Source organism: Acanthaster planci, linkage group LG11 (genome assembly GCF_054643075.1).
Source record: "Acanthaster planci isolate LZ-2023a linkage group LG11, COTS_SCS, whole genome shotgun sequence".
Taxonomy (NCBI): domain Eukaryota; kingdom Metazoa; phylum Echinodermata; class Asteroidea; order Valvatida; family Acanthasteridae; genus Acanthaster; species Acanthaster planci.
Window position 1 is genome coordinate 5928242 of NC_141787.1, and position 16222 is coordinate 5944463.

Here is a 16222-nt window from a genome sequence, read left to right on the forward strand (position 1 = left end):
TTGCCGGAACTAAATACAGATATTTTATTTGCTCTAGTACATACAGGCACCATCGTTCCGTGTTTTCGCGCGCCCGCTCTGACTGGTTCAGTCATTAGCCTCTTTTCAAGCGCTAATTAGCGCTACCTGAACGAAACACCTTAGGCAATGGTGTAAAAAAAAGTCTACCAACCATGTTACTTGCCACTTCAACTATAACCAGATGTACGTTATCTGGACCGGGCCCATCATGAACAACAAATCGACTCGAACTATCTCCCCCCACGCCCGAACTAAGCCTCAGAGAACTCATGAACTGTGGTTTGGCTTCATACGTGTGATTGCATATATACTCAGCAAAAATTGGCAGCTGTAGGTCGTTAGGGGGCGTTTTCAATATTGACCTAGTCCGCGACATGTATATGTACACACGTACACTACGCACGACATGTACAATGTACATGTACGCATCAGGCTTACAGGTCATGTATGTTCATGTACTTCATATACTTGGCTGAAAATGGAGGAAAAAACAGTGACATAATGCGGCATAGCTGTTTGAAGTGTTCGTGTAAATGCTACTTTTCTCTACTTTATACGTTACAGTCCCATTGCTTATGTGCCTCGGTTCATCTTTAGCGTGAAGGAATGCTTTTCGGGCGGTAAAACGGTGGTAAGCTAGCCTTTCGATGATCAAACTGTTCCGTGTTTGCACGGTTAGCGTGGTTAGGCCTGGCTCACCAGTGGTTGGTCATGTACTGGTACGGTATGTTGGTTCGGCCCAGATTTATTGTATTATTACTAACTAACGAGGCTTTCGGCGGGCCCCGGCCCATAGTTCCGGGGGAGGAGTGTATGGACAGGGAGAGCTTGGAACTCGGCATGTGTGCTTCATGATCCTGGGCACTCAGCCGTGACATGTCATCCATGTTGTCCGCCTTTCAAAACAATCTTTCAAAAACTCAAGGAAAGAGCTTAACTCTGCCAAGTACATGTGCTTCTCAATTATGTTTCTCCCAATTAAAGCTTAATTTCTTTGCAAGACTGGGAGAGTCTGAAGTCTTGGTATTAGGCCTATTTGTAATCTTACCTCTTTGCATCTACATTTACATCCAGTGTCCATTCTTGCAGTTGGGATGACGTCACTGAGTTTTGATTCTTCTCTCTGGTTGGTCATTGGTGACTATTCCATATTTTACACGTGAAACTCTAAAGGGTGGAAGTATTGTTGTGGTCTATGTGGAAAATCTATATTATTGTCTAAACTAAAACCTTTCCATCAAATATGCCCGAAATGATATCTATTTATGCACTGTGAATATCTCCCACACCTACCCAAAAGGTTTCAGTTATTTTTTATAATGTGGCAGAAAAATGAGGAAAATATGCAAATCCCTGTAGCTGCCCCTTGCCCAGCTAGCCGCAAGTGCAGTAAATGGAACAGGCTCCGACCTGGTCAATGACCTCTAGTGAGTAACATCAGCTTTTTTCTCACCTAACCACTTCAATATTAGGCTGTGAAATTAGCATTTATTTGAAAAGTTATCCTTTCTGGATAAAAACAGAGTGGTAGCAAATTTTTTGGAATTGAGGTTTAAATTAAAGAGAATATAGTACAACATGTACATATATGCATGTACTGTACATGTACTGAACTAAATAGATCATGAAATGAATCAGTCTGAGGCACAGCTGGTAAAACTGTTGAATTTTGGTGCAAATCAGTACATTTTAAATTGAGAAAGATTTCCAAGCCTTTGTGGTTTTTAAGTAAATTTCTCATTAAATTCCTCTTTTGCTTTGTGGAATATATTGAGGACTTCACTCCACATCACACTTAATTCCAAGGTACATGTACATGTACATGTAGTTTTCTGAGTAAACAAGCATACAAGTACTGTAGGCTGCATTTGAATTTGAATCCAACAGGTTCACGTACTTGTCTACGTACTTGTACATGCAGGTTACTGTACCAAACCTGCTAAACTCCAACAGAATGAACCCATTGGAGTTTGAGTGATATGGTATGGATGGGTCTATGCAGTATAGGATGACTTGCACTGAACAGTACCTAACGTGACAAAATCAAGCATAGTCTAACAATTGGTACAGCAAGCCAGACACTGCACACAGTGACCTGTGTGTGTCCCAACTCACACAGAATCCAACACCATCTCCCTGGGCCTTTCATCCCAAGTCTCACAAAATTCAACAAGAAGTTCCTCAGGTACGGTACCAAACCTACCAAAACCTCACAAATCCTGCTGTTGGAGTATGGCAGGTTTGGGTTAGTTGGGGTTAATGTAAAACATTAATGAATCCACAGATACCGGTACCTACTGGTACCACTCAATGAAAAGGCATGAAGAACTGCAACTGAAAAATGTTAGTCACAGATGAATAATTCATGCACTTCAACGGTATTAAATCATTATTGTTTTAGTTACTATGCAGTACAGTGTACACCCTACAAGTGACTTACCAACATGTACCAGTAGAGCACATATACTTGGACATGTACAGTACCGGTGCATATGTGCACTGTGAATATGTGTTTGTATGTACAGTAATGTACCAAATGTACTGTACTCACAATGTACAGGATGTACAGTGAACATATAGTACATCATCTTTACAGACACATTTGTGCCTGGAACCACTGTATTTAATTTACTGTAGACCTCATAAACCTGTTCTATGTATTGCCATAAAAGCCTATTGGTTCCTGTATGTACATGTACTACCTGTGCTACAGTAGTACCGGTTTTTCAAGTTGTGTTGAAACCGATAAATGATGAGCTATTCAGACGAGCATATCCTGCTTTGAAATACATGTATATTTGATCTTTTTTACCTGTATTTTGTATGCACTGTAGTCACCAAGAATCTACATACATGTATTTGTGCATGTAATTGTATCATTACAATATCATTGACACATTCAGCTTTCACTCTCTCCACGGATTCATCTTATCAAAGTTCGTCTTTGTGATGGGGAGTTGATATGAATGACTCATTTCTGTCGAGGGGGGGGGACCCGGTAATAATAATAGTATGGAAAAAAAAACATTGTTTAGGCTTGTGCACAGGATATCCTCGGCATTTGTCACACACATCCTCTTGATTGGGCTTGGGAAACTTGTGAAATGGAAATGAGTTGTCAGTGTTGTACTGAAGATGCCGGCAAGTTCACTCACACCAGTGTACATGGATACGAATGATGCACGTGCAGGTATCGTATGCGGGCCGTTCTACTACGTTTGAGACCCATTTGTATTTTCCTTTCCTTATTACCAGTACATGTACCTGTTACTTAATGAGTTTGTAAGTTTAGAACAAACTTGTTAATTTCCAAGAATGTTGAAGTAATACCTGCCAAACAAACGAAAGTTTGAGGTTAGTTTCAGTGATAGATCCTGTGTCGATTTACACAGGTCACGTGAGACACAAACTACACAGGTCACGTGTTACAGGGACCGAAAAAAGACCTACATGTACATGTACATGTGTACACTGTATGCATGTGGACTCACATGTGTTTTCACAGTACAGGTACATGTATGGATACATGTATATCACACTGTCTAGACTACAGGTGTGAGAGAACCCTTCCGTTCATGTACATGTAGGCATGAATTTCTTGCAGTTTATTATATATATGTACATTGTATGTGTTCCATCATGTGTAGCCAATCAGTTGCTCTTAATCTGCAGCCATTTACTACTGTGCGGCTGTTGCACCATGCTCAGCTTGATGACATGGATGAGGGGGTACCATGAACGTGTGTTAAACGTCTCCTTGACCAATAGGTCGCTGTCATTTTGCAAAAATGAGTGTACAGTGCACCTGAAGTTCAAGGACTGGTGCGTTGATAAAGTGCTGTTCGGTGGTTGCTTGGTAAAGCCTGCTTCCATCCTGCTCATCAAATGTACCACAGCACATTATCAACGTGGCCCACTGGCCCTGCTTATCGCCAATTCTTTCCCAAGTTTTATTTTTCCCACTTTTGAACTCATCAGTTAGGTGTTATAACATTATTATTTTAGTGTTAGTAAGCACCTTGGTTTATTATGTTTTATCACATCCCATGAATGTTGTTTGTACATCTTTCAATCACAAGCACATGGTCTCAACCACTTTACGCCAGAGGATGTGTAAACACGATGACCATTTGCGTGGTAGCCATCTTACAGGGCGGTTCTTTCGTTTCACAGGGAAACCCCCTTTGTGCCGACGTACATGTACATGTACGTCTGCCTCGTGGAACAAAGGCACTGGCGTGCAAGATGGCAATCATGAAAATCCCTTTGTTCTGGGGTGCAGCTGATGGGTGAAACTGCCGCATGCACTCCAACCATGCCAACTCACCTCTAGCTGACATTCAAACATGCCAAGCCCCAATTGAATTTGTGTATAACACGTGAACAAACTCACACATGAAGTGTGTCTGTGGAGGCGGGTTGTGTGTTGAACTTGAACCTGGCCACTGTGCACAGCCTGTCATGGTGCGTAACAAAGTACCAAGCATCACTTCGTAGGCCTGCCCCGAAGTGTTGAAAAATCCGAGGGACACTCGCGGCAAGAAATTTCGTACAAATACTGAACGAACTCTGATGAGTCAGTCTTTGTGGCATTTGGATGGGTGTCAGAAGTTGGCCGCTACATCCTGCCCTTTGTGAAAGTTGAAATTATAAGCAGGGGTGTGAGAATTCAGCGTTTTAGCTGATTTCAGCTTTTTTTATTTAGACGTTGAACCTGAATTTCAGCTTTTTTGTACACCCGATCTGTGCAAAAGTATGGGGAACTTTTTACATTTCAGCTTGTTACATGTAGCAGTTTTCAGCTTAAATTTTAAGTGGCCACTTACATCCCTGTATAAGCCAAAATAATACTCTCTGCCAGTGGTTAATCATGTTTGTTTGTTTGTTTAAGTTTATTGCCATTTATGCATTCACATGGCACATGTGTATTGTTTTGTGAGACTCAACATTAATATAATGTCATATAATAAAACAGCACCAACAATAACAACAAAATAATATAAATGGGGGTGCCATCCAGAGAAAGACTACACGTACATGTACGTAATGTAAATTGTACCCTGTTGTGTTGGATGTTTCCATTGAGCCACTGTAGACCTGGCATGCCTGGTGAATCTTTGCTCCCGCCCAGGCTCGCAGACAGCCTTAACCTTGTATTCAGCCAGTCATTATTCCACTTAGGGTTGGTGATGCGAGAAGCCACGTGCATCGTTGATTGATTTTGTGCCTGTACAACCTCAGTCCCAACATCACAGACAGAAGCCGCTTCAAGCCCCATACATGGTACTTGATAGGGCCATAGGGCTGAATCGCGAACTTATATGCATGCACATGTGGGAGTCATGATAACATGTTGCAAAATGGAAGCGAGGCCAGTTTATTAGTATTAAATTGCGACATCCATGTACATGTACGGGTATGTATGTTTACATGTACATCATTGTTATTGTAATGACCATGGCACACAGTCGGAAGTTTGTAGTTATTTCCAATTAGAGTAGTCATGTACTTGTACAATGTAGTTACGAATTTTCCCATCATAAAAAGCCAGTTGTGTACAAGCACGATTGAACAAGGCCTGATCCCAGTTAATCATGCTGTCTGTGTGTGCTTTTGTTAGATTAGTGTTTTGAATGCCATGTTATAGCAGTATGTACATGTACATGTATGTACAAAGTGACTCAGAAACTTAAGGTGTAGCCTCATTTTTTAAAATTGAAGATGTTGGACTTCTTTTTTCATATCCAGTCAGTTTGAAGCTTGGCACTTGTCTGTGTTGAGGTTATACATTATGCAACTTATGCACACACATACATGTACATTTACATACAGTGTACACATGTACGTTTTAAATACCGGTAAATCACTTATTGCTTTAGCAGCTCGCATTTTGTCATGTCTTTGAAGCATTTTGCAGGTTTGCATTGATTAATATTATGCATACTCAGGAGGATGTTGTTAGCGCAAGACAATTTCCCAATTTTTTCTGCAGGCAAGCATGAATGGATGATATGAGGTCTTAACAGCCAGCTTCCAGGGGCTGAATCCTGGTGATCACCATCCCTTCGAGTCACCTCCTATTGACTACGTGTACGTGGAACTGGCATCATGACCACCTTATCAGCTAGCCATGAGCTCTTGGAGCTTGCCCGACACCTCAAGCAGGAGCACCTCTTTGTCCTGTCGGAGAAGCAGCTCTTACTTCAGCTGCACGAGGAGGTCACCCAGCTTGCCGATAAGCTGTTCCGGATGTCCTGGATCACGCAGCAGCAGCGGCAGACCCTGAACAGCCTGACGCTGACCCGGGTGGACGTCCCTCCCAACTACTGTTGCTACCGGGCCAATGCGCTGGAGAAGTGCGCCTTCGTGGACAGCTACAAGCACCTGGGCTTCCAGGACACCTTGTACGGCGAGTTCCTTGGATACCTGCGCGACAACCCCAAGGCAGTGGCCCTGTGCCTGGTCCTGGGGGAGAAGGAGCAGACGGAGACGGCCAAGGAGGTAGTCCGCTCCATCATGTCGGCCGTGTATGGCAACTGCATCGTGCAGGAGGATGAGCAGAGGGCGCTGCACTTGCTCCAGTATCTCATGGAGCAGCAGCTGGCCGACAGCGATGATCCGAGGCGTCTGATCCGGCGCGGCACCTGCGCCATCAGCCTGGCCTTCCGACTCTTCACTGAGGGCCTCTTCTCCACCCGGCTGTACCTGACGGCTGCTCTCCACGAGCCCATAATGTCCGTCCTGATGGATGACGACGTGCCCTTGGAGACGGACCCCCAGAAGGCGCTAGACCACTTCACTCCCGAGGAGCGAGAGCTGCGTTTCGGCACCCCGGGCACAGAAGAGTACCGCCAGTGCCTGCAGGCCCACCTGGAGTCCATCGTCACCCAGCTGGTGGCCATGTGCAATCGCTTCATTGACGGGCTGCGGAACAACGCCTACTGCTTTCCGCAGAGTCTGGACTGGATCATTACCCAGCTCCACCAGATCCTGCTAAAGTCCGGCCGGGTGGAGCCGTTGGAGGTCAGGGCCACCTGCGCTGACCTCCTTATGAATTTCTTCGTCTGCCCCGTGATTGTGAACCCAGAGTCATACGGCGTCATCACGGACATCATGATCAGCTCAACGGCGCGGTTCAACCTGATGCAGGTGGGGCAGATCTTGCAAGGACTGGCTATGGACAATAGTGGCTCTACCACACCAGCACAGGCCAGTGATATCTACAGTAGGTTTCCAAAGGTACGTGGCTTGACCTTTTCCATATCCTAGCTGCTTTTGTTACATGGAAAGCAGTTCTAGGTAAAGACAATTGCACAGGGTATGTTATGCCACTCTCTAAGTACTCTTTGTCTTGATTTCAATTAGGCCACAGGCCTTTGTCTTTTCAACTCATTTTTGGACTTTGGGGCTGGGCCTCATGACATTGAGGACTGAAACAGCATGTAATAAAGGTTGTGCTGAAAGAAACCTGAGATTTTCATGCAAATTATACATGTAATATTGTGTACTTCTTCATGTATATGTACATTTCACCCATTATAATTTTCTCCTCTTTGTGATGCAAGTCAAAAGTACAAACATTGGCAGTTCAGACTTATTTCATGCAGCACTTTAACCACACCTCTGTTGCACTTTCTTGAGGAATGGGTCTGAATTCATAAAATCAAACATTGTGTATGACCTGCAGGAACCCAATGGCGCACTCTTTCAACTCCAGCCCACCATTGGTATTACATGTACATGTATGTAAGTGCTAGTGGCTGTAATAGCTCTACCTTGGTCCAGTAAAACCTGGGTAAAACCTGCAAATTTTGGGTGGATTTAAATTTTTTGGCAGGGACCTTAAGAGCCTTCAAAGTCCCCGTGGTGCTTGAGAAAGTTGGAGCCTACATGTACATGTGTACGTACATGTACATGTACGGTATAGCCTCCATTACACAAGTTCACCTACATGTATATGTGTATTTTGGAAAAACCATGCGATACATGGTTTCTGCCGGTTTGTAGACGGTGGGGGAAGTGGACAAAAAAACCTTAACTACCTGTGACTTGGAACAGTTGGAGGGGCTAATATTTGAATGCATGTACTTCAAAGTGAACAATTTTAGAAGACTGAAGAAAGTTCCCACATGTACCGGTAGAACTTGGTATGCACTGTATGCGACGAGAGATTGGCTTAATATACCTGCTGCTAATGTACATTTGTGCATGAACTTGAAGCCTGGTGCATGTGTACTTTTGCTGTGCATACATGTACATGTAGTGGTACATGTATGTTAACATTCAGCTGGGCTGTCATTTTACATACATGTACAGGCACAGTTGTGACTGGTGAGCACTTAGTCATTGATGTCTGGAGTTGCCAAGTTGTATTTTTCACACTCCAAATCCAGCTGCGACGCAAACATCTATTGAAAAGTTTTCCGGCTCTGGGGCTTTTGTTAAACACAGTCCATTTTGTATCTCTGACTCACGATGCAATGTGTCATATACTCCCCTCCCCATCTCCCCTCTCCTCTTCCCCCATGTGACTTGCAGGGCTGTATGTCATCGTTCCTCGACACACTGATTGACAACATGAGCTCATCGGATGCACCCCCGGGGGTCAGTCAACTGCAGGGGATGACCAGGACGTCGGCGCTGATCACGGAGACTGAGCTGCACAACATGGTAAGATTGCGCCGGTGATTAAACCTTGGTGTGGACTCATACATGTACATGGGCAATGGAAGACAATGCTCCTTTTTCAGTGAAACAGGACATTGTACACGTATGTATCTTGACATTCAAGATTCAAATTACCGTACATGTACTTGATTAATCCATCAAGGAAATTCCCTTTGCTCACTATTGCACTAACATACATGTACATGTATTCGGGCAGTTCCACGGAAACATCAACCTCTGGGCCAAAATTTCAAACTGGTCCAAATGTGAGAAATTATGTATCATTTCGAAGCTTATGGTGTATAGGTTCATGAACAGATGAAACATACTTCATTTTAACAACATTCAAGACTTTGGTTTTATATGATACTGAAAAATTGGTTTTAGATACCAAGAAATTGGGGAAAATATTTCCTCGCTGAAAAATTTTCTGTTTTTTAGCCTGATAACAATTTTTTTGTTCCAGTTTTGTTACAGTTTGAAGAGTGCCCCAATAAGTAAGCAATGACAGATTTGAACTTTCATTTTCCTTTTGAAATTCTATGTAATGACTTATTTTCTAACACTTACATGTACTTTTCTATGTACGTCCGACACCAAAATGACATAGTTTTTTATCCCCTCAGTGCACCCTTTAGCAAAAGACTGCCAAATTGACAATACAAAGCACAATGAGTTCATTCTTTCTAGATATCAGCTTAACTCCCCCAGTTATTTTTTCAAATACTAAAAAATTGTGGAATCAGATGTGTACGTCCGACACCCTGTACGTCCGACACTGTCAGAACCATGCATTGCTAGCAATGCAATGCTTTTACACTGTACAGAAACCACTACCACCTCATTTGCCTACATGGAAATGAGGCCCCAACATTTTGTAAAAGTACCAGTCCCAATAGGCTTCACTTTTGTTTTTTACTTATTTGCATAAATTTGACTATTTGGACATACACATCCTAATAACGTTATAATTAGGGCCCAAAGCCATTCCACATGTGTCGTGTGTGGACAAACATGTGCTTTGCATGTACATATAGTCAGAAGTAAGTCATGTCAGTGTGAGCTTTGATGAAGACAAGTGAAGTTCTAGGCGTTGTATACATGTACATGTAATCCACATCAAGAAAGAAGAATTGTCAAAGACTAAACAAGGGTGTGTGTTTTTACTCCTTTGTTCAAGGTACATGTACATGTAAAATCAATTGGTTTCACTTTCTGTTGCTTTAGGAATTAAAGGGGTTGTTCCACTTGTATACGCTTTCCATGGCATATACATGTACATGTAAGTAAAGGATAATCTCTCAGCCTAATTGCTAGCCCATTCCTTTGAGTTTCCAATCACCTAAAAGGGTACATGTATATATACATGTACATCTACTCATTTAACTTCTTTTTGGATTTTACATGTGTGCTATAACCTGTGAAGTGTGAACTGGAAATCTTTAAAATTGCAGCTTAGTACCCAGGCAGCATTTGTCATACAAAAATGTTTAATTTCATGTTCTAAGACCAAAAGATCTTACAGGTACATGTATAAATTGTCTTTTAATTTGATATATTTATCTAAAGGATTGTCATCTGTAGGAAACTGATTTTTTCTTAGTTTGAATGTTTGACAGTGCATGACTTTAATGAGCAAAATTTGCATAAATACTTCTAGACAATATTTCCTTCATACCGTTTCATTGAATGCCCCATCATCCAATTCCTTTCTAGTTGCTTTTGATGATTTTTGTATGGCTTGGCATTTTCTTTTGGTTTGGAAAGTTTACTAAAGCCTTCATGAAGGTAGAAAAATGAGACAAGCTTGGGTTTGAACTGATTACCTTCTATTCTGAAAAGTCAGTTTGGACGTGTACGTCCGACACCAAAAAATGTACATCCGACACCAATATAATAAATGCTTTATCTGAAAGTCACAACAAGATAAAATGTGTCTTGCCTTGAAGCTTATTAACAAGGGTCTGCTAAAACTAAATACGGGAAAACTACTTCTTCGGGTCCTAGCAATTCACAGAGTTTGTGATACAAAAATGGAAACTCAAAAAATTAACTTCCTCTTAGTACGTCCGACACCATGGTGTTATGAGTCAGTTTCTACATGTACAAGGATAATCATTCTGAGTGAGAAATTTTGTTATTAAATGAACGTACATGTACCAACTAGCTGACGTCTTTTATCAAAATCAAAATGTGCTTCAGGATTATAAGTATAATAACACACTGTGTAAGTGTCCAAAATGTACGTCGAACACCGTGGAACTGCCCATTACAGTTTCACAAGGCATATAGAAAACCACAGCACAGTAAAGATCACAAATGTGAAATCACATTTAAAACTGGAAGTCCGTATTAATTAAACAAGAGTGTTTGTATGAAAAACATCTATTAAAGTGAAAGTACTGTAAATACTTCTTAAAAACAATAATCCATTAATGGTACCATTTCACGCGTCATTACGGTACAGCCACAATTTAAAAAATGCTGAATATTGAAGGAAGTTCTCTTATTACAATGACAAAATAACTGAAAACATGAATGAGCAAACTTATATCGTCCCCATCGAAATTGTGCAATGTACAAGCTTGCTTGCACTGTATGCATACATTGTACATATTCTCTCCCTCTGCAAAAGTTGATGTACATATACATGTACTAGTGCACACATGCACCGAATATGTCAGGTAGAAAAGAATCAAGCCAGAAGCAGAAAGTTCCCAGCGTCATTGGCTTTTGATCTGTTATGATAACACATGTATTTGCTGTGTCAATATTGTATACATGTACATTGTATCTATCTGATACCTGTATCCTCGGGCCAAAGTTGAGAATCCCTTAATTAAAAAGAAAACAAAAATTGTCCTTGTCAAGACAGGAACAACATAAAAGCTGCACTCAATGATGTGTCTGGCTATGAAACGAGCTGTTGTGCACAGAATATCAAAATCTTTACCATTTTTAGAATGCGCTATCTATGGGAGCTGTTGGTGAGCTTCCTTTATTGTATATGCGTACATGTGTATGTGTATCTTGGACCACATGTAAGGTACACTGTAGACAGGGACATGTGATCCAGTGGTTAGGGTATGTACATGTACATGTAGCTTCTGATCATAGGGTCAGGGTTTCGAATCCTGGTGGGTGGTTATGTGTTGTGACCATCAGCAGGCTACTGTACCTCTACTTGCCTCGTTCCACCCAGGAGCAAATTGGTACCTGTGAGGGCAGATATGGGTTATTTATGAAGCCATTTTCTGTCTGATGTGGCAGCATCGGGCTAGCATACTCCCCAGGGTGTATCAAGTTTGCTTGAAGATGAATTTGTTTGAGCACATGTAGTTTTGAACACAATCCTGCTACATTGTAGATGGGTGAAGACATCGATATCACGGTGGCAGTAGACTACATGGTAATCATGAGATCATTCTATAAGATGTTGGTTTTAGAAAAGTTCAGAAGAAAAGGTTAAAGAGGCCCAGTGAAGGGCAGACAAAGGGATCATTGAAGAAATAGGAAGCAGTGTAATATTAAATGATGCCTTCTTTCTTGGATACTTCAGTTATGACAATAAAATATGGACATCACATTTTGTGCAATGGAGAGAGGAACTTGCACCCTTTCGGATAATGCCACAATCTCCAGATCTGGACAATTTTCAGACATTTTTATGCTTAAATATACATTGTAGGGACGCTACTCTGCGCAGGAAGTGGTCCAGTTGCGCGTACTGTAGTGCTTCTGAGTTCCACATTCCACAATGGGTACATTTTGTTAAGAGTTGCTGTTTGTGAGCTACAGTCGCCATGCCCCTTAGACAACCATATGGAATTTTACATGTACCTGTTACACTTTCAGTTTTGTTTGTCACAGATTTATTGCGTCCCACGTCCATTTTGCATGTTCTGTGTTGGACAATACTAGTACTGACTACCGGTATCTTACAAGCTGCATTGGCGCGATTCTATTGCAATACATGTAGGTCAATTACATACTTCAGGAGAGGAATTAGTCCCCTCCGATCCATCATTGTGTAAGTACAGTGTTTTCTGGCCTAATGCACACAACATATCATATTGGTGGCACGTTTCTGGGTAATTCCAGAAATTAGGGGTCCAAGAGTGTGACATTTTCGTGTCCTTGTTGCATCTGACCTTTGTTGTTTGACATGGAAATGTCGCCAGAATCGATTTCAAACTATTACTCTTTGTTTGGCAGGTAATTTGCATAAATTCATTACTCTCAAAAATTTGAAAATGTGTTCTGAACTTACAAATTCATATGTCAGATGTGACAGGGACACGAAAAAAAGTGGACCCCTAATTTCTGGAATTACCCTTGTACAGACTAGTAAAAATATTGCACTTAATACATAGAGTCATTCCAGTATCTAGCTATGTAGGTCAGGATCATCAATCCAGGAAATCTTGTAATATCCTTCAGTCTTTCTTGACAGTGGTGACTAAGTCCACGGGGAAAGCCCTCTACATGTACTCCTGAAGTCCTAAGGAGGCGTGCCCTGGGTGATTTTTGACTGATTCTTTGGCATCATCTTAGGATGAGCCAAGACAGTTTGAAAATTTGACCTGTGAAATTCCATTGTTGTCCACTGATGTGCTAAATTCGCAAACTTGCCTCACATGTATACATGTGCACATACTGTACATGTACATGTATGATGCACCTACATGTACATGTATGAAGCAATTTCCTGATATTTGTGCATATGTACAGTCTTTAGGGGTTGAGGGTATTTGAAATTGAAACCCACCTACGTGTCCTTGTTATTATGTGGGGTTCTATGAGAGCATTGCTCACCATACATGTACTAGAACTTCATCCTGGACTTGGGCATAGTACAGACTTACATGTACATGTACAGGTACATTTTCATGTGCACCTGTTCTGTCGGAAATAAAAGCAGCACCTTTTTTGCTTTCCCAGTTCATACATGTATGCAGGCATGGGGTTGTCACTTAACTACATGTAGTCCCCCAATAGTAATCAAAGATAATCCCATCCTAGCTCTGTGGTCACCTTCAGTCATAATCACTTAATCTGGTCCTGGATACTGTAGGTACTGTACATGTAGCTTGTCCTGGGAGAGATCAGAGGCACCTGTGTATTTAAGTGATCATAGGCTGACAGCCATTAGGCACATACATGTACATGTACACTCAGGGAGTCTCAACTTGGCAAGTCCAGTCATTCATGTTCAGTCATTATAAATAGACATGTACATGCACAAAACGGCAGTGTTGGTTCATCTCTAGTTTTAGGAAGCATGCTGTGCACTGTACGCATGTATGCAAGCATGGTACCAGTAGTACAGTACATGTTTGTACATGCAGACGATCAAATTCAAGTCTTGTAAATGCTTCATGTACATTGGTCACATACATGTACAAACATACATAGTGCACTAACATGTACATTGTACATGTTGTGATTATTTGTTTCTCTTTACAGTTGCTTCAGAATTTGTGGTTATGTACGGTACTGCGCAGTGTACACATGTACTCATAAGTACATGTCATAAGAGTGACCTTTGATTTATTGTACCGATACATGTACATGTATCAGCATGAAAACTATGGAAGATAATGCTCTGAACAAGCACTGAATACATGTACTGTAGTTGTCACCATACTGTTAACCCGGGCCATATGCCAAACCTAATGAGATCTTGTGTGATTTGAATGCACAAGTAATAGTGTATACATGTACATGTACCGGTATGCACTTTTCTTGGACTGTGTACATATGGCATGTTCTTCATAAAATGGACCAAAGCGCAACTCCGCATGTCACTTTTCAAAACTTCTAAACGAGTGACTTTGTGTAAAATACAAATTAGCACCTTCAGATTATGATTATGTGGGGATAATTACATGTAGGCATACTTTGCACCTTTGTTGGACATTTGATTAGCTACAATGTACCAGTGCAAATCAAATGGAGTTGAATTCATTTAGAGGTTTACGTCAAAGTATTCGCACCACAGGACTTGATTTCAAGACCTCTCTCAACAGCAAGGAAATTTCAGTATATTTTTCAACTGATGTATTTTAGAGCACCTTAGAAATAACTTTTAAAAAATATAAGCCATGAAAAAAGAGAACAAATTTGACAGAAAATGATGAGAAAAGTTTGGCTCTCTTCATTCTCTTACCGTTTATAATCACTCTCACTATACCAGCACATTGGCCAGGTCTTATACCTTTCAACCACCGAAAATAATCTTTCAGTTTGGCTGCATCAAAAATGTAAATGAGTACAATATGTTTGTTGTGAACGTCATATTTGACAGAATTTTGATAACGCTCGAGAATTTTGACAAAAAAAGCATGATGTTCGAGAATGCCCGGAGGAGCTCTAGACCTGCATGTAAAATTTCGGAAACAACAGGGCCTGAACCTGTTTCTCATTCTCCCCTCAGTAACATTTTATCAACCTCCACAAAGATTAAAATTTAGAACTCAGAGAATACTTTGTATCATAAGTTTCTTGGTTTTCCCACCTCCACTCGTTTTTTGGGTTTAGGTGTCGTTCTTTCGCATGGTGACTACTGCCAACCCCAATGAGCCAGCGCTCAAGGAGCTGGACTCCCTGCTCTCCAATCTTCCCCACACCTTTGCCTCCACCCCGGGGGCCAGTCTGACCCCCCACAGTGGTCTCTCACCCAAGGTCCCCAGCGGGAGTTCCTCACCCAAGATTGGCAGTGGACACGGGCCAATCACCAAGAAAACAGGCAGTTCCTTGAAAGGTGAATTGTTATTTTGGGCAGTAAAAATGCAAGTGCCCTGGAGAAAACTTTTGTTTGCGAAGAGTTTTTTCTTGGCAAGTATTACACTGATGGCATACATGCACAGTTGGGGCAAAAAGTTTACATACATTTGGTAGAAAACAGTTTTCTTCAATTTTTCGCTGTTTGAAATGGTTTTGCCAGCTTTTTTTTATGAGGTCAGACAAATTGTATCTCAACTTAATATTCATAGTGTGTACTTCAATTGAAAATACTCGGAGACATTTATTATGGGTCAAAATATTCATATTTCTGAAAAGTAACCCCCCTATTGTGGTTTAAAAACACTTCAGAAAGTGGTCTGCTGTGACCACGAGATGTGACCAAAGTGGCACTAAATATTAGGGTTGGAGTACGTAAAATGCAGATTTTTTGTAAATATAAATATGAATCATATAAAAATATATGTGTCTGGGTGTTTTTATTTGATGCATACACCATGTACATGTACATCCATCTTGTCAGCCCTCAAGAAAAGAAAAGTTGGTTGGAATGAGTGAAGTTGTGAAATTTGGGGAAAAGTCTATTTGTTCTACCAGGTGCATGTAGATTTGTTGCCCCAACTGTACGTGAACATGTACATGAACATTGTTCGTTTGTTTTTCATATCAAGACTTTTGTCTTTCTCCAATGTGTAGTGTATTAATAACACTATAAGTATATGTGACCGGCTCTAGAAAAATGGGTAATAAGTCGCCAGATTCAGGTTATGAGTTTTTGATACGGCTGGAT

The 16222-nt window shown here is 41.2% G+C and overlaps 1 protein-coding gene across 2 annotated transcripts in view; it reads left to right on the forward strand.

Moving 5' to 3' along the window:
* Window positions 1-426: 426 nt before the first annotated feature.
* The window catches only part of gapvd1 (GTPase activating protein and VPS9 domains 1), a 39315-nt gene continuing 23519 nt past the window's right edge, over window positions 427-16222 (forward strand). For both annotated transcript variants that reach the window (XM_022254927.2, XM_022254929.2), the window contains exons 1-4: window positions 427-652; window positions 6014-7260; window positions 8560-8691; window positions 15229-15451. In XM_022254927.2, the coding sequence (XP_022110619.2) occupies window positions 6130-7260; window positions 8560-8691; window positions 15229-15451 (1486 nt within the window). In that variant the 5' untranslated portion in view covers window positions 427-652; window positions 6014-6129. The remainder of the gene's footprint in view (window positions 653-6013; window positions 7261-8559; window positions 8692-15228; window positions 15452-16222) is intronic.